Source organism: Bos mutus, chromosome 1, assembly GCF_027580195.1.
Source record: "Bos mutus isolate GX-2022 chromosome 1, NWIPB_WYAK_1.1, whole genome shotgun sequence".
In the NCBI taxonomy this organism is placed as follows: Eukaryota; Metazoa; Chordata; class Mammalia; order Artiodactyla; family Bovidae; genus Bos; species Bos mutus.
The window spans coordinates 148,042,666-148,069,270 of record NC_091617.1 but is presented as its reverse complement, the minus strand read 5'-3'; the positions used below and the strand labels follow the sequence as shown (position 1 = coordinate 148,069,270).

Here is a 26,605-nt window from a genome sequence, read left to right as displayed (position 1 = left end):
TTCATTATTTCTTTAAACTACATTCTTGAAATATGCCCACTGGGTCAAAAGTTATGGGGTATGAACACTTTATGATTGTGAATACAAACACTGCTAGAATCCCTCAGTGAAATTTGCACCAATTTCGACACAGTGCTCTGCTCTTCATTTCACCCTCACCAAATGCTGAAAACTGTAATTTTAAAAGTGCTTTGCCGAGGAGCTGGGGTATAAAAGAGGTTTTCAAGTTTAACTTACATACTCATTTGTATTCATACTCATACTCTGATTGATCATTTGCTTTTTTCTATTAATTATACATTCATGCCCTTTGCCCATTTTCTGACTAGTGCATTAACAGTTTTCTTATCAACAAGAGTTCTCTATATATTAAGGCTGCTGACTGTTGCTCTCAATGTGGTACACATATACTGAGGTTGATAATCCAAATATACCCTGAAATTATTAGTTTGGGTGTGAGGTGACTTCTCTTTGGCTTGGTAAGTTCTTTCCAGAAAAAGAAAACAAACACACAACTTATAGCGTAGAACAAGCCCCATCAGACACTGGGCAGACTAACGAACGAAGTGCTCAGTGGATAAACCACGAGGCAGAAACAGTCCAGGTATTCCAACTCACTCAACATGCCTCTCAGTATACAGTTCTTGAAACTGTTTTTTGTCTGAAGAGGTTTCTAAAAGATATGTGATGTTAAGAAGGGATTCGTTTAAAAGAATACTGACGTGTAATTCAACAGTTAGGTAGTCACAATACAATGTAATTAACCCCTTCTTCCATCTGTAAATGGTTATTTCTGTGGTAGGATTCTGGTAGCTTTTTATATTTTTAATCAATTCCTACACTATAAAATGTCACTTAGAAATGTTTTATTTAATTTTTGCATGACAATTTTAAGATTATAGTAATTTTGTTTTGAAAAATAAAATTCCATCTTATAGGAAAGAGAAAACTCTTCAAGTCATTCATTGGCATCTTTACAGATTAGACCTGGTCAGCCAGTGAAAATCCTAAAAAAAGAAAAGAAACAAATATTCAGTCAAAAGAAATAACTACATCAAACTATATCCTATCTTGCTTGTTCTAAAATCCAAAAGTCCCATTATAACGACACTAGCCACAGTGGGGGTAAATGAGTTTTGTCTTTGATCTACAGCTTTTCCTAAAAAGGAGCTAAAAATCTATTAGTGAATCTTCTGTCTCTTCCTACAAAACAACCTAATATCACTTTCTGAATCTTGCCCCATTAATAGTAATCAGGGCAGACAAAAAAACTATAGAGTATGAAAGAAGCAGAAATACTACAAAACAGAAATATGTAGAAAACAAACTTATGGTTTGTCATTGTTCAGTCGCTCAGTTGTGTCCAACTTTGTGACCCCATGGACTGCAGTATACACCAGGCCCCCCTGTCCATCACCATCTCCCGGAGCTTGCTCATACTCACATCCATCGAGTCAGTGATGCCATCCAACCATCTCATCCTCTGTCGTCCCCTTCTCCTCCTGCCTTCAATCTTTCCCAGCATCAGGGTCTTTTCCAGTGAATCAGCTCTTCACATCAGGTGGCCAAAGTATTGGAGCTTGAGCTTCAGCATCAGTCCTTCCAATGAACACTCAGGAATGATTTCCTTTAGGATGGACTGGTTGGATCTCCTTGCAGTCCAAGGGACTCCCAAGCATCTTCTCTAACACCACAGTTTGAAAGCATTAATTCTTTGGCACTCAGCTTTCTTTAAGGTCCAACTTTCACATCTGCACATGACTACTGGAAAAATCATAGCTTTGACTAGATGGACCTTTGTCAACAAAGTAATGTCTCTGCTTTTTAATATGCTTTGTCATAGCTTTTGTTCCAAGGAGCAAGCGTCTTTTAATTTAATAGCTGCAGTCACCGTCCACAGTGATTTTGGAGCCCAAGAAAATGGTCTGTCACTGTTTCCATTGTTTCCCATCTATTTGCCATGAAGTTATGGGACTGGATGCCATGATCTTAGTTTTTTGAATGCCGAGTTTTAAGCCAGCTTTTTCACTCTCCTCTTTCATCAAGAGGCTCTTTAGTTCCTGTTCCTTTTCTGTCATGAAGGTGGTGTAATCTGCATATCTGAGGTTATTGATATTTCTCCCAGCAATCTTGATTTCAGCTTGTGCTTCATCCAGCCCAGCATTTCTCATGATGTACTCCATATATAAGTTAAATAAACAGGGTGACAAGCCTTGACGCACTCCCTCCCCAATTTCGAACCAGTTTGTTATTCCATGTCTGGTTCTAACTGTTGCTTCTTGACCTGCATACATGTTTCTCAGGAGGTAGGTCAGGTGGTCTGGTATTCCCATCTCTTTAAGAATTTTCCACAGTTTGTTGTGATCCATAGTCAAAGGCTTTAGCATAGTCAATGAAGCAGGGGTAGATGTTTTTTTTGGAATTCCCTTGCTTTTTCTATCACCCAATGGATGTTGGCAATTTGATTATCTGCCTTTTCCAAATCTAGCTGGTACACGTGGAAGTTTTCGATTCACATACTGTTGAAGCATAGCTGGAAGGATTTGAGCATTAACTTGCTAGCTTATGAAATGAGTGCAACTGTGCGATAGTTTGAACATTCTTTGGCATTGCCCTTCTTTGGGTTTAGAATGAAAACTGACCTTTTCCAGTCCTGTGGCCACTGCTGAGTTTTCCAAATTTGCTAGCATACTGAGTGCAGTACTTTAACAGCATCTTCTTTTAAGATCTGAAATAGCTCAGGTAGAATTCCATCACCTCCACTAGCTCTGTTCGTAGTGATGCTTCCTACGGCCCACTTGACTTCACACTCTAGGATGTCTGGCTCTAGGTGAATGATGACACTACCATGGTTATCCAGGTCATTAAGGCCTTTTTTGTATAGTTCTTGTGTGTATTCTTGCCAACTTATGGTTACCAAGGGGAAAAAGGCATGGTGGGGGAGGGAAGAAACTGGGAGACAGGGATTGACATATAAACACTACTATATATAAAACAGGTAACTAATGAGAACCTACTGTATCGCACAGGGAACTCTAGTCATATTATGTAGTGACCTACATGGGAAGAGAATCTAAAAAAGAATGGATATATGCATAACTGTTAATTTTGCTGAACAGCAGAAACCAACACACTATAAACCAACTATACTCCAATAAAAATTAATTTTTTAAAAAAGGAGGAGATGAAGGAGGAAAGAGGACCAAGCTCCCACATCTAAGCAGAACTTTGGTAGAAAGAGCAGTGCACGGAAGCCTTTCCCAGGACAGAAACTATCCTACCCATAGAGCCTGGACACTGGCAACTGCAGAGATTAGGTCCTCCCTGTACAGCAAGCAGCCCGCTACACCATGAATCAGTGATAAGTGGTGACCAGCAGTCTGTTCTCTGTATCTGAGTCTGTTTCTTTGCTCACAGTCACATTCATTCGTTTTACTTCAGATTCCACATCAAGAAGTGACAATACCCAGTGTCGCTCCTCTTTCCCTTTCTCTGTCTGCCTTATGTCACGAAGAATAATATCCTCTAGGTCCATCCACATTGCTGCAGATCATGGGATCTCCTTTTTTATGGTTGAATAGTGTTCTATTGTACATGTATATCACATCTTTTAAAAATTTATTTATTCATTTATTTATGGCTGTGCTGGGTCTTCACTGCTGCACAGGCCTTTCTCTAGATGCAGCAAACGAGGGCTCCTCTCTAGTTGCAGAGTGCGGGCTTCTCGTCACGGTGGCTCCTCCTGCTGTGGAGCACAGGCTCTGAGGTGCACGGGCTCTGAGGCGCACAGGCTCTGCAGTGCACGGGCGTCAGCAGTCACAGCCTGCAGGCTCAGCAGTTGCAGCTCCCAGGCTCTGGAGCACAGAGTCAGTGGTTGCAGCTCATGGGCTTCGTTGCTCCGTGGCATGTCCCATCTTCCCAGATCAGGGACTGAACCTGTGTCTCCTGCATTGGCAGGCAGGTTCTTTACCACTGAATCACCGGGGAAGTCCATACAAGAATCTGCTTCATCCGTTTATTGGTTGATGGACGCTTAGGTTACTTCCATATCTTAGCTATTGTAAATAATGTTGCTCTGGACACTGGGGTGCATGTTATCTTTTCAGACTTAAACATATAGAAACAAACTAGTGGTCACCAGTGGGGAGAAGGACAGGCAGAGGGACGAGATGGGGTATGAGATTCAGAGACACAAATTACTCTGTATAAAGTAACTAAGCTACAAGGATATATTGCACAGCATAGGAATAGACTTCCCTGTAGCTTAAACAGTAAAGAATCTGCCTGTGATGCAGGAAACCAGGGTTCGATTCCTGGGTTGGGAAGTTCCTCTGGAGAAGGGAATGGCAATCCACTCCAGTATTCTTGCCTGGAGAATTCCATGTACAGAGAAGCCTGGTGGGCTACAGTCTGTGGGGTCGCAAAGAGTCGGACACGACTAAGCGACTAACGCACATAGGGAATATAGCCAATATTTTATAATAACTTTAAATGGAGTGTAGTCTATAAAAATCACTATGTTGTATACCTAAAACTAACATGGTACTGCAAATCAACTGTACTTTGTTTTAAAAAAATGACAAATGGCAATGGACACATAATTAATCAATGAAAAGTAAACAGCTTAGAAACTGTAATATAAGTGGAATTCTACCAGAATGAAGACACATATGTTGAAGTAGTAGATGCAAAAAAATACAAGGATAATCCTCGTGGAATTATAAAAGAGGAAGTAGGAGGCTATATTTCTCCAGCAATATCCTCCAGGTTCATAGAGAACCCACAACAGACCACTAGAAGCAGATCACTTAGAAAGGTGAACGTGATGAGAGGACAGTCAGTCAGGGCCCTCCTGTGACTACAACACCGGTCTGTTTTGTCTGTGTGCTCTGACCGCACTTACCAGGGCTTTAGCCCTTAGTGCTCTGATGCTCTGATGCCAGGAGGAGGGGCTCTTGGCTGCAACACTAACACCCCAGCTACTGGAAAGTAGGTGCTCAGCTAGACAAAAGGACACGGGATTTTAAAACCTATCTATTGGGTGTCTAGCTAGACAGAATTATCTGAACAAAGAGTTTCTTTCTAAGGTGATCAATAAACCCACAAAGGTACTGAGCAGATTCTGAAAGTTGACCTATCTTAAAACAGTCTGGCTGCTTGCTCCATGTAAACTGTGCTAATCTCACCTAACTCATCATCTTTCTGGCCTAGTCTTTCTGTGCTCACCATCCCCATCACCATGCTTCTTCTTAAGTATCTCTTCTCTCTGCTATGAGAAGAGCCTAGAGAGGCTATGCCAAAGCCTTTCTCTCCCTGTTTTTAAATTTTAATTGAAGTATAATTGACACACGTGCATGCTAAGTCGCTTCAGTCATGCTCCACTCTCTGCGACCCTATGGACTGTGGCCCACCAGGTTCCTCTGTCTATGGAATTATCCAGACAGAAATACTGGAGTGGGATGCCATACATTCCTCCAGGGGATCTTCCTGACTCAGGGATCAAACCTGCACCTCCTGTGGCCCCTGAACTGAGCCACTGGGAAGGCCCCATAATTGACTCATAACATTACATTTATTTCAGGGGCTTCCCAGGTGGCGTCAGCGGTAAACAACCCGCCTGCCAATGCAGGAGACATGAGACATGGGTTCAGTCCCTGGGTCAGGAAGATCCCCTGGAGGAGAAAATGGCAACCCACTCCAGTATTTGTATCTGGAGAATTCCATAGACAGAGGAGTCTGGCAGGCTACGTCCATGGGATTGCAGAGTCTGACACAACTTAGCGACTAACACACACACACGTTATACTCATTTCAGGTATACAACACAATGACCTGATATTTGTACACATCAAAAAATGATGACAACAAATCTAGCTAACATCCATCACTACATATAGTCACAAAAATGTTTACTGTAATGAGAACTTGTAATAGCTATTTGGTTAGCAACTTTCAAATATGCAACACAGTATTATTAACTACAGTTATCATGCTGTTCATTACATCTCCGAAGACTTATATTTATAACTGGAAGTTTGTACCTTTTGACCCCCATAGGCCATTTTGCCCACTCCCCACCCACCAACTCTGGCGACCACCAACCCATTTTCTGCACCTATGAGCTGGGGTTTTTGTTTGGGGCTCCATACGTGAGGTCATATGACACTCACCTCTCTCTGACTTGAGTCTCTCAGCACAACGCATTCAAGGCCGACCCACGTTGTTGCAGTGCTAAGACTCCATCCTTTTTACGGCTAAATAATAACCCATTGTGTGTATTTACAAACCATTTTAGGAATCACTGAGCTAACATGGACTAGAATGGGTGAACTTAACTCAGATAACCAATATATCTACTACTGTGGACAAGAATTCCTTAGAAGAAATGGAGTAGCCCTCATAGGCAACAAAAGAGTCTGAAATGCAGTACTTGGGTGCAGTCTCAAAAATGACAGAATGATCTCTGTTCATTTCCAAGGCAAACCTGCAATATGATAGTAATCCAAGTCCATGCCCCAACCACTAATGCTAAAGAAGCTGAAGTCTGAACCGAGATATGAAGACCTACAAGACCTTCTAGAACTAACACCCCAAAAAGATGTCCTTTTCATTATAGGGTACTGGAAGGCAAAAGTAGGAAGTCAAGAGATACCTGGTGTAACAGGCAAGTTTGGCCTTGAGTACAAAATGAAGCAGGGCAAAGGCTAACAGAGTTTTGCCAAGAGAATGCACTGGTCATAGCGAACACCCTCTTCCAACAACACAAGAGAAGACTCTACACATGGACATCACCAGATGGTCAATACCAAAATTAGATTGATTATATTCTTTGCAGCCGAAGATGGAGAAGCTCTATACAGTCAGCAAAAACAAGACCAGGAGCTGTGACTCAGATCATGAATTCCTTATTGCAAAATTCAGACTTAAATTAAAGTAGAGAAAACCACTAGGCCATTCAGGTATGACCTAAATCAAACCCTTTATAATTATACAGTGGAAGTGACAAATAGATTCAAGGAATGAGATCTGACAGAATGCCTGAAGAACTATGGATGGGGGTTCATAACATTGTACAAGAGGTGGTGATCAAAATCATCTCCAAGAAAAAGAAATGCAAGAAGGCAAAATAGTTGTCTGAGGAGGCCTTACAAATAGCTGAGAAAAGAAGAAAAGTGAAAGGCACAGGAGAAAAGGAAAGATAAAATCATCTGAACACAGAGTTCCAAAGAATAGCAAGGAGAGATAAGAAAAGCTTCCTAAGTGATCAGTGCAAAGAAATAGAGGAAAACAACAGAATGAGAAAGACTAGAGATCTCTTCAAGAAAATTAGAGATACCAATGAAACATTTCATGCAAAGACAGGCACAATAAAAGACAGAAATGGTATGGACCTAATAGAAGCAGATGATATTAAGAAGAGGTGGCAAGACTACACAGAAGAACTGTACAAAAAAGATCTTCATGATCCAGATAACCACAAAGGTGTGATCACTCACCTAGAGCCAGACATCTTGGAGTGTGAAGTCAAGTGGGCCTTAGGAAACATCACTACGAACAAAGCTAGTGGAGGTGATGGAATTCCAGTTGAGCTATTTCAAATCCTAAAAGATGATGCTGTGAAAGTACAGCACTCAACAATCCAGCAAATTTGGAAAAATCAGCGGTGGCCACAGGAGTAGAAAAGGTCAGTTTTCATTCTAATACCAAAGAAGGGAAATGCCAAGAAATGTTCAAACTATCACACAGTTGCATTGATTTCATACGCTAGCAAAATAACGCTCAAGATTCTCCAAGCCAGGTTTCAACAGTATGTGAATCGAGAACTTCCAGATGTTCAAGCTGGATTTAGAAAAGGCAGAGGAACCAGAGATCAAATTGCCAACATCTGCTGGATCATAGAAAAAGCAGGAGAATTTCAGAAAGTCATCTACTTGTTTTACTGACTATGCTAAAGCCTTTGACTGTGTGGATCACAACAAACTGTGAAGCATCCTTAAAGAGATGAGAATACCAGACCAGCTTACCTACCTCCTGAGAAATCTGTATTCAAGTCAATGAGCAACAGTTAGAATTGGACATGGAACAACGGAATACTGGTTCTAAATTGGGAAAGGAGTATATCAAGGCTATATACTGTCACCCTGCTTATTCAACTTATATGCAGTGAACATCATGTGAAATACTGGGCTGGGTGAAGTGCAAGCTGGAATCAAGATTGCCAGGAGAAATATCAATAACTTCAGATACGTAGATGACACCACCCTTATGGCAGAAAGCAAAGAGGAATTAAAAAGCCTCTTGATGAAGGTGAAAGAGGAGAGAGAAAAAGCTGGCTTAAAACCCAACATTCAAAAAACTAAGATTATGGCATCCAGTCCCATCAGTTCAGTTCAGTTCAGTCGCTCAGTCGTGTCTGACTCTTTGCGACCCCACGAACCGCAGCATGCCAGGCTTCCCTGTCCATCACCAACTCCCAGAGTCCACCCAAACCCATGTCCATTGATCTCATCCTCTGTCATCCCCTTCTTCTCCTGCCCTCAATCTTTCCTAGCAGTTCATGGCAAATAGATGGGGAAACAATAGAAAGTGACAGACTTTATTTTCTTGGGCTCCAAAATCACTGCACATGGTGACTGCAGCCATGAAATTGAAAGAGGCTTGCTCCTTGAAAGAAATGCTATGATAAACCTAGACAGCATATTAAAAAGCAGAGACATTACTTTGCTGACAAAGGCTCATCTACATGAAAGCTACGTTTTTTCCACTAGTCATGTATGGATGTGAGAATTGGACCATAAAGAAAGCTGAGCACCAAAGAATTGATGCTTTTGAACTGTGGTGCTATAGAAGACTCTTGAAAAGTCCCTTGGACTGCAAGATCAAACCAGTCAATCCTAAAGGAAATCAATCCTGAATATTCATGGGAAGGACTGATGCTGAAGCTGAAGCTCCAATATTTTGGGCACCTGATGCAAAGAGCTGACTTATTAGAAAAGACCCGGAAGCTGGAAAAGACTGAAGGTAGGAGGAGAAGAGGGTGACAGAAGATGAAATGGTTGGATGGAATCACTGACTTAATGGACATGAGTGTGAACAAGCTCCAGGAGATGGTGAAGGACAGGAAACTCCATGGGGTTGCAAAGAGTTGAACAGGATTGAGCGACTGAACCAAAACAACATCTATTGAGATGATCATATTATTTTTATCCTTCATTTTGTTAATGTAGTATACCACAATGACTGATTTGTAGATAGCAACTGTTTTTAAATACCTGGAATAAACCCTAGTTCATCATACAATATAATTTTTTAATGTATTGTTGAATTTGGTTTGCTAATATTTTATTAAGGTTTTTACATCTATGTTCATCAAGGATAATTTTCTTTTCTTGTGGTATCCTTGTCTGATCTTGGTTATTGAGGTAAATTTGGCCTTGTAAAAATGACTTCACAAGTGTTCCTTCCTCCTTTATCTTCTGGAAGAATTTGAGAAGAACTGATATTAATTCTGCTTTGAATGTTTGGTAGAATTCACCAATGAAGCCACCTGGTCCTGGACTTTTGTTTCAGAGGTTTTGATTACCAATTCAATCTTCTAACTACTAATCAGTCTATTCAAATTTTTTATTTCTTCATGATTCAGTCTTGGTAGTTTACATGTTTCTAGGAATTTATCCATAAATTTAGGTTGTCAAATTTATTAGTATATATTTGTTCACAGTAGTCTCTATGAATTTTTATATTTCCACAGTATCAGTTGTAATGGCTCATCTTTCATTTCTGATTTTGAGTCCTCTCCCTTTATTCTTGCTGATTCTAGATAAAGTTGTGTCAGTTTTAACTATTCAAAGAACCAGAGTTAAGTTACATCAATCTTTTCTACTGTGCTTTTAGACTCTATTTATATGTGCTCTGACCTTTGTTATTTCCTTCCTTCTAACAACTTTGGGCTTTTCCCCCCTTATTTTCTTCAAGTGTAAAGTCAGGTTGTTTGAAATTTTTCTTGTTTTTTGAGGTAGGCTTTTATTGCTATGAACTTCTGAGACCTGCTTTTGCTGCATCCCATACATTTTGATATATTTATTAGCATTTTCATTTAAATTTTTTAAAAATTTATTCTTTGACCCCTTTGCTGCTCAGTAACATGTTGTTTCAGCTCCACATTTTCTAGTTTTCTTTTGTAATCGATTTCAAGTTTCACACTATGGTGGCTGAAAAAGATGCTTTGTATGATTTTATTCTTAAATTTATGAAGATTTGTTTTGTGTCCTAACATATGATCTATCCTGGAGAAAGTTTCATGTGCACTTGAAAAGAATGTGTATACTGTTGTTTTTGAAAGGAATGTTCTGAATACATACGTTATTGACTGGGGAGTTTTTGCAGAAACTAACGCCTGTGGCCAGTGATTCGTCATGTAAGTGTATACTGAAATGTTTTCAGTCAGTAAGTTAAGTCCATCTGTTCAAATGCGTCATAGAAGGTTGATGTTTTCTAACTGATTTTGTGTCTGGATAAGCTATCAATGCCAAAGAATGCTCAAACTACCGCACAACTGCACTCACCTCACGTGCTAGTAAAGTAATGCTTAAAATTCTCCAAGCCAGGCTTCAGCAATATGTGAACTGTGAACTTCCTCATGTTCAAGCTGGTTTTAGAAAAGGCAGAGGAACCAGAGATCAAATTGCCAACATCCGATGGATCATGGAAAAAGCAAGAGAGTTCCAGAAAAACATCTATTTCTGCTTTATTGACTACACCAAAGTTTTTGACTGTGTGGATCACAATCAACTGTGGAAAATTCTGAAAGAGATGGGAATACCAGACCACCTGATCTGCCTCTTGAGAAACCTATATGCAGGTCAGGAAGCAACAGTTAGAACTGAACATGGAACAACAGACTGGTTCCAAATAGGAAAAGGAGTACGTCAAGGCTGTATATTGTCACCCTGCTTATTTAACTTCTATGCAGAGTACATTATGAGAAACACTGGACTGGAAGAAACACAAGCTGGAATCAAGATTGCCGGGAGAAATATCAATAACCTCAGATATGCAGATGACACCACCCTTATGGCAGAAAGTGAAGAGGAACTAAAAAGCCTCTTGATGAAGGTGAAAGTAGAAAGTGAAAAAGTTGGCTTAAAGTTCAACATTCAGAAAACGAAGATCATGGCATCCGGTCCCACCACTTCATGGGAAATAGATGGGGAAACAGTGGAAACCGTGTCAGACTTTATTTTTCTGGGCTCCAAATCACTGCAGATGGTGACTGCAGCCATGAAATTAAAAGACGCTTACTCCTTGGAAGGAAAGTTATGACCAACCTAGACAGCATATTCAAAAGCAGAGACATTACTTTGCCAACAAAGGTTTGTCTAGTCAAGGCTATGGTTTTTTCTGTGGTCATGTATAGATGTGAGAGTTGGACTGTGAAGAAGGCTGAGTGCCGAAGAATTGATGCTTTTGAACTGTGGTGTTGGAGAAGACTCTTGAGAGTCCCTTGGACTGCAAGGAGATCCAACCAGTCCATTCTGAAGGAGATCAGCCCTGGGATTTCTTTGGAAGGAATGATGCTAAAGCTGAAAGTCCAGTACTTTGGCCACCTCATGCGAAGAGTTGACTCATTGGAAAAGATTCTGATGCTGGGAGGGATTGGGGGCAAGAGGAGAAAGGGATGACAGAGGATGAGATGGCTGGATGGCATCACTGACTCAATGGACGGGAGTCTGAGTGAACTCCAGGAGTTGGTGATGGACAGGGAGGCCTGGCGTGCTGCGATTCATGGGGTCGCAAAGAGTCAGACACGACTGAACGACTGATCTGATCTGATCTGAAACTATACTGATGTAAGTGGATGTTAAAGTTCCTGAATATTATTATACTGATGTCTCTCTCTCTTTAGGTCTGTAAATATTTGCTTTATATCCATGTGTATGTGTGTACTTTCCTATGTTGTATGTCTATGTACTTTCCTATGTCATATTTATAAATGTTATGTCTTTTTGTTGGATTGACTCCTTTATCATTACACAATGCCCTTCTTTTTCTCTTGCTACAGTCTCTTGTTCTGAAGTCTATTTTATCTGATAGAAGTACAGCTACTCTAGCTTTCCTCTGGTTTCCATTTGCACGGATTATTTTTTTCCATCTCTTTATTTTCAGTCTGTGTGTGTTCTTATAACTGAAGTGAGTCTCTTATAGGCAGCATATAGATGTATCTTTTATCCATTCAGCCACTCTATTTACTTTGATTCAAGAACTTAATACATTAATATTTAAAGTAATTACTGGCAGGTATGTACTTATTGCCATTTTGTTCTTTTCTGGCTGTTTTGTAGTTCCCCTTTATTCCTTTTACCAAAGTCCTTGTTATCTGTTTTATAAAAACAGAATTTCAGTACAATTCTGTACATTTCATAGATTCCAAATAAGGTAATTTACATTCATTTACCAGGTGTCCATTTTGCCCATTTGTCCACTGCCTTGTTCAAAACAGAAGAAAATCTAACAGCAGATGTATAAAGAACCAAGACAAAAACTCCTTGAAAAAATATACAAAACATTGAAAACAACAGCTGATATGCAAGGTGTAAGCTTGAAGGCCAGGTATTTAAGAGAAAGCAAAATTAGCTGGACCAGGATCAAAGTACAAAGGTAAGTATGAAAAGCAACTTAATCTGGAATGGAAGAGGAGCAGGCTACAAACTTTATCATTTATTTTACTGGTAGTCTATACTGCAGTTTTGCTTTAGAGGCCAAAGTAACTTTGAATATAATTGCCCAAATTACCCTATTATATAATCTCCTATCCTATTGAGACTATATCCACTCTCTGCCTTCTGGCCACTTTGGCCTTCTTTCAGTTTCCTGGACTTGCCACGCTCTGTCCTGCTAAACAGCCTGTGCACAGTGTTCTTCTCGCTTCTTTGCTGAGCATGTCCTACTTCCTTACTTATCCTTCAGCTCTCAGTTTAAGCATCACTTCTGAGAAGACTTCCTGGTGACTCCAGTATAAACTGAATTCCTTTGTGGGTTTTTTTGCTTGGTTTCAAATTTATTTTATTGAAGTATACTTAGTTGATTTACAATGTTGTGTGAATTTTTGATGAATAGCAAAGTGATTCCATTATACATGTATATAGATACCCTTTTTCATATTCTTTTCCATTATGGCTTATAATAGACTTTTGAACATAGTTCCCTGTGTTATACAGTAGGACTCTGTTGCCTACCCATTTTATATATAATAGTTTGCACCTGCTGATCCTAGACTCCCAATCCATCCCTTCCCTCTCGCCCTCCCCCGTGGCAACCACAAATCTGTTCTCTGTATCAGTCTGCTTCTGTTTCACAGGTAAGTTCATCTGTGTCAAACTTTAGATTCCACCTACAAATGATACCAGACAGTATTTGTCTTTCTCTTTCTGACTTACTTCACTTAATATGATAATCTCTAGGCCCACCCATGTTGCTGCAAACGGCATAATTTTGTTCCTTTTACTGCTGAGTAATATTTCATTGTATACATGTACTACATTTTTATCTATTAATCTCTTGATGGACATTTAGGTTGCTTCCATGTCTTCATTATTCCTGCAGTGAACACTTGGGTGCATGTATCTTTTCAAATTATGGTTTGCATCAGATACATGTCCAGGAGCAGGATTGCTGGATCATATGGCAACTCTGTTTTTACTTTTTTGAGGAACTTCCATACTATTTTCCACAGTGGCTGCACCACTTTACACCCCCATCAATAGGGTAGGAAGGTTCCCTTTCCTCCACAACTTCTTGGATTCCTTTGTTTTATGTTTATTCAGAACTGGGTTTCTTTCCTTCAGAGGAATTGCCTCACTTTACTGTGATACATTCTAGTTGAGAGGTGATGGACTGTACTTTCTGACTGGACAATAAACTCCACGAGGTGAGAACTGAGCCTAGCTTTGCTCACTAAGCTATTCTTAGCACCTGACATAGCACATCTAATACCTATCTTAACAAATACTCATTGAACAAACAGATGACAGTGACAAACTCAGAAATGGTTTACAAAAAAAAAAAAAAAAAAAAAAATGGTTTACACAGAACTCTGTAAATGAGAGGGTGTTCTATTTGGTAGATACTTTTGGGGGTGGGCTGAGAGATGCCTTCTGCTTAGCAATTGCCTTTACCTGGGCTTTCCGCGTGCCTTGTGGCTCAATCATGATGTTGATAAGGGAGGGATTAGTTGTGTCTGCCAGGCTCTGCCTCAGGGATTTCTGGAGTTCTTCTGGTGTTTGTACAAAATACCCTTTGCCTCCAAATGCAGTCATGACGTGCTCATAATGTGAGTGAGGCAGAAGACACATTGGAGGGGCCCTGAAAAAGAAGGTCATAGTCAATAGAAAATAATTTGTCTGAAATAATTTGTGGGAAAATTTCAGCTAAACTGAAAGGCATATGTAAACTGAGATGCCTGTAAATTAAACTTTCCATACATTTTTTATTGTCTATGTGACAATGTCTAATGAACTTTCTATGATGATGGAAATTTTTATATCTGTTTTGTCCAATACAGTAACTACTAGTGACCTGCTGCTCTGAGCACTTTAAATGTGACTGATTAAAAAGAAGAACTGAATTTTTAATTTAAACTTAAACAGCCATATGTGGCTAGTAGCTACCTTGATGGACAGTGTAAGCTATACCATCAATTATTATGAATCCTTCTCATAAAAAAGAAGAAAACAGGAATGATTACTACAAAACCGCAAATCACAACAAAACGACAAAGTCAGCAAGGCTTAAGAAACATACCCATGCCCTGCTGCCAGATTCACATCTCTCACATCCCACGGCCAGCCACAGTACTGTCTCAGGGTGACTGTGGCATCAGATGACCAAAATTTAGCGTGGTAAAAGGAAGACCTCTGTATCATGAATAATATGTAAACATCTATATCCCTATATTGTACAGTAGGAATAGTAGGACTAGGAGCATTTTGCAATAAGTTTTTTTGTTAACAAGGCTTAGACATCAAACTCATTCACCTGAGACTTCAGTGGCTCCCTGATCATAAACTGCTCATTGAAGTGCCAATCAAGGATGGTTGTATGAAAAGGAACCATGCAGACAGAACTCCTGCCCTGTAGAGCAGCCGGCCATGGAAAGAAGCAATACTTACACCACGCAGGCACATTCCGGTACAGCACACTTTTTAAACAGATTGGAGAGATCACAACAGACAACATAGAAATACAAAGGATCATAAGAGACTATTATCAACAATTATATGCCAATAAAATGGACAACGAGGAAGAAATGGACAAATTCTTAGAAAGTACAACTTTCCAAAACTCGACCAGGAAGAAATAGAAAACCTTAACAGACCCATCACAAGCATGGAAATTGAAACTGTAATCAAAAATCTTCCAGCAAACAAAAGCCCAGGTCCAGACGACTTCACAGCTGAATTCTACCAAAAATTTAGAGAAGAGCTAACACCTATCCTGCTCAAACTCTTCCAGAAAATTGCAGAGGAAGGTAAACTTCCAAACTCATTCTATGAGGCCACCATCACCCTAATACCAAAACCTGACAAAGATGCCACAAAAAAAAAAAAACTATAGGCCAATATCACTGATGAACATAGATGCAAAAATCCTAAACAAAATTCTAGCAATCAGAATCCAACAACACATTAAAAGATCATACACCATGACCAAGTGGGCTTTATCCCAGGGATGCAAGGATTCTTCAATATCCGCAAATCAATCAATGTAATACACCACATTAACAAATTGAAAAACAAAAACCATATGATTATCTCAATAGATGCAGAAAAGCCTTTGACAAAATTCAACACCCATTTATGTTAAAAACTCTCCAGAAAGCAGGAATAGAAGGAACATACCTCAACATAATAAAAGCTATATATGACAAACCCACAGCAAACATTATCCTCAATGGTGAAAAATTGAAAGCATTTCCTCTAAAGTCAGGAACAAAACAAGGGTGCCCACTTTCACCATTACTATTCAACATAGTTTTGGAAGTTTTGGCTACAGCAATCAGAGCAGAAAAAGAAATAAAAGGAATCAAATTGGAAAAGAAGAAGTAAAACTCTCACTATTTGCAGATGACATGATCCTCTACATAGAAAACCCTAAAGACTCCACCAGAAAATTACTAGAACTAATCAATGATTATAGTAAAGTTGCAGGATATAAAATCAACACACAGAAATCCCTTGCATTCCTATACACTAATAATGAGAAAACAGAAAGAGAAATTAAAAACAATTCCATTCACCATTGCAACGAAGAGAATAAAATACTTAGGAATATATCTACCTAAAGAAACTAAAGACCTATATATAGAAAACTATAAAACACTGGTGAAAGAAATCAAAGAGGACACTAATAGATGGAGAAATATACCATGTTCATGGATTGGAAGAATCAATATAGTGAAAATGAGTATACTACCCAAAGCAATTTATAGATTCAATGCAATCCCTATCAAGCTACCAACAGTATTCTTCACAGAGCTAGAACAAATAATTTCACAATTTGTATGGAAATACAAAAAACCTCGAATAGCCAAAAATCTTGAGAAAGAAAAATGGAACTGGAGGAATCAACCTACCTGACTTCAGGCTCTACTACAAAGCCACAGTTATCAAGACAGTATGGTACTGGCACAAAGACAGAAATATAGATCAATGGAACAAAATAGAAAGCCCAGAGATAAATCCACGCACATATGGACACCTTATCTTTGACAAAGGAGGCAAGAATATACAGTGGATTAAAGACAATCTCTTTAACAAGTGGTGCTGGGAAATCTGGTCAACCACTTGTAAAAGAATGAAACTAGAACACTTTCTAACACCATATACAAAAATAAACTCAAAATGGATTAAAGATCTCAACATAAGACCAGAAACTATAAAACTCCTAGAGGAGAACATAGGCAAAACACTCTCTGACATACATCACAGCAGGATCCTCTATGACCCACCTCCCAGAATATTGGAAATAAAAGCAAAAATAAACAAATGGGACCTAATTAAACTTAAAAGCTTCTGCACATCAAAGGAAACTATTAGCAAGGTGAAAAGACAGCCTTCAGAATGGGAGAAAATAATAGCAAATGAAGCAACCGACAAACAACTAATCTCAAAAATATACAAGCAACTCCTACAGCTCAACTCCAGAAAAATAAATGACCCAATCAAAAATGGGCCAAAGATCTAAATAGACATTTCTCCAAAGAAGACATACAGATGGCTAACAAACACTTGAAAAGATGTTCAACATCACTCTTTATCAGAGAAATGCAAATCAAAACCACTATGAGGTACCATTTCACACCAGTCAGAATGGCTGCGATCCAAAAGTCTACAAATAATAAATGCTGGAGAGGGTGTGGAGAAAAGGGAACCCTCTTACACTGTTGGTGGGAATGCAAATTAGTACAGCCACTATGGAGAACAGTGTGGAGATTCCTTAAAAACTGGAAATAGAACTGCCTTATGATCCAGCAATCCCACTGCTGGGCATACACACTGAGGAAACCAGAAGGAAAGAGACACGTGTACCCCAATGTTCATCGCAGCACTGTTTATAATAGCCAGGACATGGAAGCAACCTAGATGTCCATCAGCAGATGAATGGATAAGAAAGCTGTGGTACATATACACAATGGAGTATTACTCAGCCATTAAAAAGAATACATTTGAATCAGTTCTAATGAGGTGGATGAAACTGGAGACTATTATACAGAGTGAAGTAAGCCAGAAGGAAAAACATAAATACAGTATACTAACGCATGTATATGGAATTTAGAAAGATGGTAACGATAACCCTGTGTGCGAGACAGCAAAAGAGACACTGATGTATAGAACAGTCTTATGGACTCTGTGGGAGAGGGTGGGAAGATTTGGGAGAATGTCATTGAAACATGTGAAATGTCATGTATGAAACGAGATGCCAGTCCAGGTTCAGTGCACGATGCTGGATGCTTGGGGCTGGTGCGCTGGGAAGGCCCAGGGGATGGTATGGGGAGGTTGGGAGGGAGGAGGGTTCAGGATGGGGAGCATGTGATTTTTTTTTAAAATAAAGAAAAAAAAAAAAAAAAAAAAAATAAACAGATTAAACTCGATGAGAAAAGTAAATATATGTTATTCTGGGTTACTTACACTGTAGTAGCATCTCCAAATTTTAACATTTCCTTCCAACTATCTTTATCAAAACCTTGATAAATTCCATTATTATTCACCACCAAAAGTACAATTGGCAAGTTGTACCTAAAATTGAAAGCAAAATATAAAGGAAATAATTTTCCATTCGAAAGCAATTTCTTTTCATTGGATTAAAATTTTAACTTGAAAATGGATAGTTTTCCATAAGCTTTTTTGTAGTATTAGGATAAGACTAAAAATTAAACATTTGTTATCCTAGTGAAAGTGAAAGTCGCTCAGTTGTGTCTGACTTTTTGCGACTCCATGGACTGTAGCCTGCCGGGCTCCTCTGTCCATGGGATTTTCCAGGCAAGAAGACTGGAGTGGGCTGCCATGCCCTTCTCCAGGGGATCTTTCTGACCCGGGGATGGAACCCCAGTCTCTTGCACTGCAGACAGACTCTTTACACTCTGAGCTATCAGGGAAACCCTAATAAAGATTATCAAATTATTAACAGAAATATCATGGAGCGGTAGAAAGAGTGAAAGGTTAGTGGTTGGCAGACTGGTCCTACCACTATGCAGCTGTGTACCTTGGACAAATCACTGAGTTTTTCTGAACCTTGGTTTTCACAGATCTGGGTGCTAACAAGAATGACACCTTCCATATTTAATCCACCCCCTGAAGCACCTAGATTACTTCAACTGTTCCTCACAACTGTCGTTTAAGGTAGAAACTAGTACGACTCCTATTCCTGTTTTAGAGGAGACTGAAATTTGGTTAAGAGACTTATTTTGGGTCCTGGTGGAACAGCCAGCATTTAAATAATCCAGGCCATCTGACCCAGAGGCTGTGCTCTTAACCACCAAGCTGTGCTATCTCCCCAAAGAAATCAAGAGTTTTTCAGACCAGAACTTTTTTCAGTGACCTAAAAACTACTCCCCTGTTTTGCATTAGGCAAGTGGGTCTTGGGTATAATTTTTCATATTTCAGAGAAAGAAATACCCTGATTCAGGATGCTTTTTTACCTGCAGATGGTTTCTACTTCCATGCCAGAAAATCCAAATGCACTGTCTCCTTCCACACAGATGACCCGCTGCCCTGGGTTTCTATCTTTAGCCACTATAGCAGCTGCAATGGCAAATCCCAAACCGACTCCCATTGTTCCAAAAGTACCAGCATCAAGTCTGTTGGGGAACAGAGCTAAAATGAAACTCTCTGGGCATATCACAGATGGTGGCGTTGGCACAAATCTAGTCATATCCACATGGCTCATGGAACAATAAAGAACAATAAAAACATCCTCCTTATTATTAAGTTTTAAGACTGGGAGAAACTAATTTGTTGCGGATAAGCAGAATGAATGGGAAAAATCACCTATGATTGCTTGGAAGACTGTGAATATATCCTCAGAACACTGAGTACACAAATTATCACATGACCTCAGGGCACACCAAGCATTGCTGTTCAGTCGCTAAGTCGAGTTTGACCCTATGTACTGCAGAATGCCGGGCTCCTCTGTTCTATACTATTTTCCAGAGTTTGTTCAAATTCATGTCCATCAAGTTAGTGATGCTATCTAACCATCTTATCCTCTGCCAGTCCCTTCTCCTTTTGCCTTCAACCTTTCCCAGCAGCAGTGTCTTTTCCAGTAAGTTGGTTCTTCACATCAGGTGGCCAAAGTACTGGAGCTTCAGCTTCAGCATCAGTCCTTCCAATGAATATGCAGGGTTGAATTCCCCTAAGATTGATTGGTTTGATCTCCTTGCAGTCCAAGAGACTCTCAGAGTCTTCTCCAGCACCACAATTTGAAAGCATCAATTTTTTGGCACTCAGCCTTCTTTATGGTCCAACTCTCACAAGAAAAACCACAGCTTTGACTATACACATCTTTGGTGACAAAGTGATGTCTCTGCTTTTTAATATGCTATGGGTTTGTCATAGCTTTACTTCTAAGGAGCAAGTGTTTTTTAAGTTGCCTCTTTAGTGCAACAGGCAGCTCGTCAGTCTCATACCAAGCACAGAAGTGCTCCAAAACCTTTACTAAAAATATATTTATGAAGTATGTCCTTATGGACACATAGAATTTTCAAATGTTTTTATTAATTTGCTTTTTGTCATTTCTAATTGAATGCATTATTTCATTATAATTCCTTTCTTGGAAGCCTTACCTGTGGCGAGGAAGGTAGTTTTGAAGCACAGTACGTCCAATATCCATAGTATTTGCTCCTTCACTCACCACAAAACAGTCTCTGGGTAGTTGTTCTTGAACATGGTAGAATACTGTGTAATAGTTCATAGGCAGAGATTTTTTGGAAGCTAATTCCTAAAACATTAGAAGGAAATATAATCAAATTAGATTAGGACACAATGAGAATAAAAATCATCAATAAGCTACTTTCAAACTGATTTGCAACAACTATTTAGGTTGGTGCAAAAGTAACCGTGGTTCTGTACTGCTGAGCTTTGCTGTTCAACACTGGAATGCACCCTTAAATAAACATGGTTTTGTTACACATCATTTTCATGTGCGTTTCTCACTTTGTGCTGTTCTGCTTATGACATTACTTGCTGTTTATTTTATATTTATTTTAGACTAGGCAAATGATGTTAAGACAAAAAGCAAGTCCGAGCAATTTTCTTATTCGAGTTCAAAATGGGTCATAAAGCAGCAGAGAAAACTCACAACGTCAACGCGTTTGGCCCAGGAGATGCTAACAAGTGTACGCTGCAGTGGTGGTGCAGAAAGTTTTGCGAAGGAGACAAGAGCCTTGACGATGAGGAGTGCAGCAGCCAGCCATCAGAAGCTGACAGTGACCAATGGAGAGCAATCACTGAAGCTGACTGTAAGCTGATCCCTTACCTGAGAAGTTGTCCAAAAGCTCAATGTCGACCGTTCTACAGTCGTTTGGCACTTGAAGCAAATTGGAAAGGCAAAAAACCTAAGTGGGTGCCTCATGAGGTGACCAAAAATCAAAAAAATTGTCATTTTCAAGTGTTGTCCTTTCTTATTCTATTCAACAACAACAAACACTTTTTTGATTGGACTGTGACGTGAGACAAAAAGTAGATTTTACATGACAGCTGGCGATGACCAGCTCAGTGGCTGGACTGAGAAGAAACTCCAAAACTCTTCCCAAAACCAAACTTGCAACACAAAAAGGTCATGGTCACTGTCTGGTGGTCTGCTGCCCATCTGAACTACTACAGCTTTCTGAATCCCAGTGAAACCATTACATCTGAGAAGTATGCTCAGCAAATCGATGAGATGCACTGAAAACTCCAACACCCGCAGCTGGTACTGATCAACAGAACGGGCCTAATTATCCTGCACGACACCGCCCGACCACATGCCACACAGCCCACGGGCTGAAGTTTTGCTTCACCTGCTACGTTCACCTGACTTCCTGCCAACCGACTACCACATCGTCAAGCATCTTGACAACTTTTCACAGGGAAAATGCTTCCATAACCAACAGGAGGTAGAAAATGCTTTCCAAGAGTTCACTGAATCCCAAAGCATGGATTTTCATGCTACAGGCGTAAACAATCTTATTTCTTGTTGGCAAAAATGTGTTAATTGTAACGGGTCCTATTTTGATTAATAAAGATATGTTCGAGCCTAGTTATAATGATTTAAAATGTAACAGTCCAAAACCGCAATTACTTTTTCACCAACCTAATGTGAGCTATGAAATTCCCAAATGGCCATCAGACAGCCACTCTGAGAAGCTATCTGACTTGTATACAGTCCGAGAGAATAGGCCAAGCAAAACAGGTTCCAGTTCCAACTTGAGACACAATCAAATAAGCCAAGAAATAATCTCTTCCTGAAGATCCACAGTGCACAGTAGCATATTAAAGACCAAGACGTGCCATAGTAAAGACAGCTAAAAACACTAGGTTAAGCAAAACTAAAGTCTTATTTGAGCGCTTTCAGGAAAACACTGCCTTAGGAAAAAAGTGAAAATTTTATTCTAGAAGATTTTCATATAAAATATGGCCTTATACTAAAAATAAAAAATGAAGTTCGGGTTTTAGAAAATCTGAAAGTCTAGTCCTTCCCTACACACAGCACTGGAAAGGGGCTGTGCTTCACCCACTACTCCCGAGGGTCAAGGTCAAGGGCCTTGTCTGGCCAAATGCCTTTAAGATTATCAGCAGCAGAGCCCCATCTGGTCCCAGTACTGCTTCTTCACCTGGACCACTTTCATTTGCTGGAGATTATACCCAAGACGGATGAGGGACCCTCCTGTGCTCCTGCACCAGAGAAGACAGGGAAGATCCTTCCATCTTAAACCAAGCGATTCCTACAGAAAAGAAGGAATTAATCACAATATCATTCGGGAAAAAGAAGTGTGACTGGCTCTTGATAGAAGAAACAGACACTGATTAAAATTCCAAAGAAAGAATCATATACAATCAACCCTACTTGTTTGGAAAATGCAAATTTATTCCAAGACAATTGATATATTAGGGAACAGTGAATATAGCTGGAATTTCATATTTGCTTATGCATGATTCTATCAGTTAGAAACACTACCCAAACACAGAAAACTGCACCCAGCTGAACCGAGATGCAGAGGAAGACATAGAACAGTGGGGTGAATAATCAGGAACAACCTTTCCCACCATCAAAGAGAAAACACTATCCGTAAGTAAAGACTTTAAATAGAAACTGAAGAATCCTGCAGAAGTGGTACGTTTTTGGGCTAACAGTGGATGGTTTGGTAATTTCATACATTACTACAATTTCCAAAGCGTTCAGCTACCAGGTAAAGCCCTGAGGACAGATGAGGAAGTTGCAAAAGAATTTCCAGCAGTGATACAAAAATTTCAATTGAAAAAGAAGGCTACAAATGGTCTCAATGACATAACAGAACAGAACACAGCAGCATAACATACCGTAAGGTAACATAAAAGTGAGGGGATGGATGTGTTAATTAACTAGATAGGGAGAATTCTTTCACAGTGTGCATGTATACCAAAGTACTATGATATATACCAAAGTACCATGATGTACTTTACTTTATAATTTTATACCTTAATAAAATTGAAATAAAAAAAAGAAAAAGGTGGCTATACATTAGATCAAATTTTCAATTTTGATGAAACACTTATTTAAATGAATGCCTTAAAGAACTTACACCTTAAAGGCAGAAAAACATGCCCCAGCATTTAAGGTTCCAAAAGATCTCCTGTGATTTGGTACCAAGGTCAAACTGAGGCTAAGGAGCCCCAGCCATCCACACTGACTCTTAGCGCTCTGCCCAGTGTCAGATCCCCACTTTCCACCACTTCGCGGTAACTCACAACCGGTAACCCTTCCAGTGGCACTTTCACAAGAAACTCAGGTGCTGTATTTATCATAATACATACATGAATGTGTGTGTGTATCTTATGCACAGTGATTTTAGGGATGCACATGTATGCATGCTATGACAGAACTAACAACCGCGGACCTGCAGCATTCTTGAATTTCAGTGGGTCCCGTATTACCTTGGATAAAGCTTCATTGCTCTTCATTTTTTCTCTCAGAACTTTCCACCACTCACTCTCAGGAGGATACTGCCATGGTGTTTTATCAAATTGTTCTAAAAGCTAAAAAAAAAAAAAAAAAAAAAAATTTTTCTTTCCTTTTTTAAAATAAGCTTAAACCATATTAGCATAAAAGTCTCTTCTAAAGAAGACAACACAGCCACACTAGCCTACCCTTCACACCACTCATGTTCTGTTTTTCCTCTTGGCAGTAAACGACTGATGGAAGATGAAAGGTACCACAGAAAACCTCTGCCAGAAGCTGGGATCCCATAAGACAAAACAGAAGTGATGCCCCAAGCACACATCACAGGCAGGGGCGTTCACAGTCCTCTCCGTTTGACACTAGAAGGAAAATCAAAGAACCTGGGCAAGAAGGTTCAGAGCCCTAATACCCAGGGATTCCCATGATACAGGTCAAATGCTCCGGAGTGTGTTTTAATATGTGGTTGGGATCACACCCTAATTTTGTGTAACGATGACTATGACACTAATTTATATCCAAAGTCAAGGGATAAATGTGCTATATCTTATCTCCTATCACAGTGAAATGTATAAATTATATGCAAATAATAAGAATCTGGATAAGTCACTGGTAACAGCTTGAAGAGTAAAAATATCTTTATTGCCAAAAGAAACACTAAGCGAGAATTTTTTCCAGTAGGTAAAGTCATTTCTTGGCTGTAAGTTCAGTTCCTCTGGAAGCTGTGTAATAATCTTTCAGATAGCTGGGTCAGTTTGCCAAACAAATGCCTTTAAATTGTCACTCATTTAAAAAATGCTTAACTTACTCACATACAAATGATCTATATATAAGGAGTTGGATTTACCAAGTTCTATAGTTATATTTAAGAATAGCTTTCTATCATAAATTTTATTTTATATATTAAAAGACCTGTTACCAAGTGAAACATTCCCAAAAACTGACTTCAGTTGAGACCAAGCCACATAAACTAGAACCTGGGCAAAAGCTCTCACCTGTTTAGTGACAGCATTTACGTCTCCAAGCAAGGTCACAGCAGGCCTTACATTATTCCCCAATTCTTCTGCACAGATATCAACCTAAAAAAGAGACAAGACTAAAGAACAAGCCATGTTTATTCTTAAAAATAATTAAAGAATCAAGACTGAATAAATGGACTGTGCATGTTACACATAAGCATATGATTAAGATTTGATATTCAAGAAGTTCCTTAATAAAAGTAATAATCCATGAACTCTATGAGGATCATGGCTAGTACAGAAACCTCACTAACTTCTCTCATTTTAAAATCTACTCTGTAGAATTTCGGTATTATTCCACTATACTCATAGGAATACATTTGAGTTGATCAATTATAGCTTTGAATAATAAGTTTTGAATACTTAATAATAGTTTTGAATACTTAATTACACTAGAATTCCTATTCAGAGCAGGAGTTCTCAAATTTGAACATGTATCAGAACAACCTGGTAGGCTTGTTAAACCAGAGACTGCAAGAATCCACCTCAGTTTCTTCTCTCAAGAGGTCTAGCGTGGGGCCCCAAAATGTGCATTCCTAACAGACTTCCCAGTGGTGCTGAAATTGCTGATCCGGGAACCACATTTTGAGAGCCACTCATTGGAAAAGGTTGGGAAAGGCTGAGGGCAGGAGAAGGGGGTGACATAGGATGAGATGGTTGGATGGCATTACCAACTCAATGCACATGAGTTTGAGCAGATTCCAGGAGATAGCGAAGGACAGGGAAGCCTGGCGTGCTGCACTCCAATGGAGTCAAAAAGAGTCAGACATGACTGAGCGGCTGAACAACAATCCAGGAAAAGCATGACTATGCCCTATTTACTCAGAATTCTGCTCCATTTCTGGATGGCCGTGGGTCAGTGAAGACAGCTTCCTGAGAAGTAACTCAGGATGGACTCTATTCTGTAATCAAGAGGTGGCAGCATCTTCCAGTACAACCCAGGTCTTGCTTGTCTGTGGCTTTAGTTTTCAATGCTAGAAGTTGACTTAGGAAGTAAAAGGTAAACGGAGAAGACAGCATTGTAGCAAGATCTTTACTTTACACAATCTATGCAGGGCAAGCAGGTTTGTACACGCACTAGTACTGGTTTTTCTACCAGTAGGGAAATGGGTTTATAAAGATAAAAAGCTTATTCTAAACATTGATTAATGACATAGTTGCACCACTGTTTAGAGGTTTCTAACCAAAGGGTGTTTGAAAGTTTGGGAATCTAAAGAAACTACTCAATTCCTAATAGTGCTGAATGTTTTGTTCTAATTTACCTCCTACTTGAAACTCTTGTCTACCTTTAACTCTAAAGAAGAAGCAAATTGTGCTTTTCAAACTATTTAAAACTTGATTTTGAAAGGTTTTCTGGTTAGAAGCAAAGTGAAACACGTTTCACAGGCTTGAAAAGGCAGCTCACTTTGGTACCTGTAATTATGCTAGACAATTTATAAAATTCTACCTAAGTAAAAAGAGAAACTGTTCATTATAAAAGTCAAGAAGAAAGCAGAGCTGGTAATGCTGAGAGAACAATGAAGGACACATAGCTTTGACTTTAAGTCTCTCTTCTTTGAGTACCTGGATAAACTTCACATCTGGCTGATACCTTGGAGGCAGTCCAAAATGCAAAATCCAATTTAATCTGGCACCGAGTAAAACAATTACATCGGCAAATTGCAAAGCCCTATTAAAAAGAAAAATCTGATATAACAAAAAGTATATCTACATTCTTATTTGAATTATTCTAAAATTAATTTCTAAAGTATTTGGAAAAGTTTAAATAATTTGGAGTTTGCCCTGCTCTTCAGAATGGGCTTAAATGGTAAATTCGATCTTTCAAACTGAAATAATTTATGAAGTCATCCTATTTAAATGGTAATCTAAAAGTTGACATAAGCAGAAAATACTACCAT

At 39.3% G+C, this 26,605-nt stretch overlaps 1 protein-coding gene across 1 annotated transcript in view; it reads right to left on the bottom strand.

The window, feature by feature from the left end:
• Positions 1 to 851: 851 nt before the first annotated feature.
• Positions 852 to 26,605, bottom strand: part of HACL1 (2-hydroxyacyl-CoA lyase 1) — a 41,362-nt gene continuing 15,608 nt past the window's right edge. Inside the window, exons 10-17 of the mRNA XM_005910547.3 lie at positions 26,271 to 26,376; positions 24,684 to 24,767; positions 23,667 to 23,768; positions 20,339 to 20,493; positions 19,196 to 19,354; positions 18,186 to 18,293; positions 14,175 to 14,361; positions 852 to 1,007 (exon numbers count right to left, since the gene is read on the bottom strand). Of these exons, the coding sequence (XP_005910609.2) occupies positions 975 to 1,007; positions 14,175 to 14,361; positions 18,186 to 18,293; positions 19,196 to 19,354; positions 20,339 to 20,493; positions 23,667 to 23,768; positions 24,684 to 24,767; positions 26,271 to 26,376 (934 nt within the window). The 3' untranslated portion in view covers positions 852 to 974. The remainder of the gene's footprint in view (positions 1,008 to 14,174; positions 14,362 to 18,185; positions 18,294 to 19,195; positions 19,355 to 20,338; positions 20,494 to 23,666; positions 23,769 to 24,683; positions 24,768 to 26,270; positions 26,377 to 26,605) is intronic.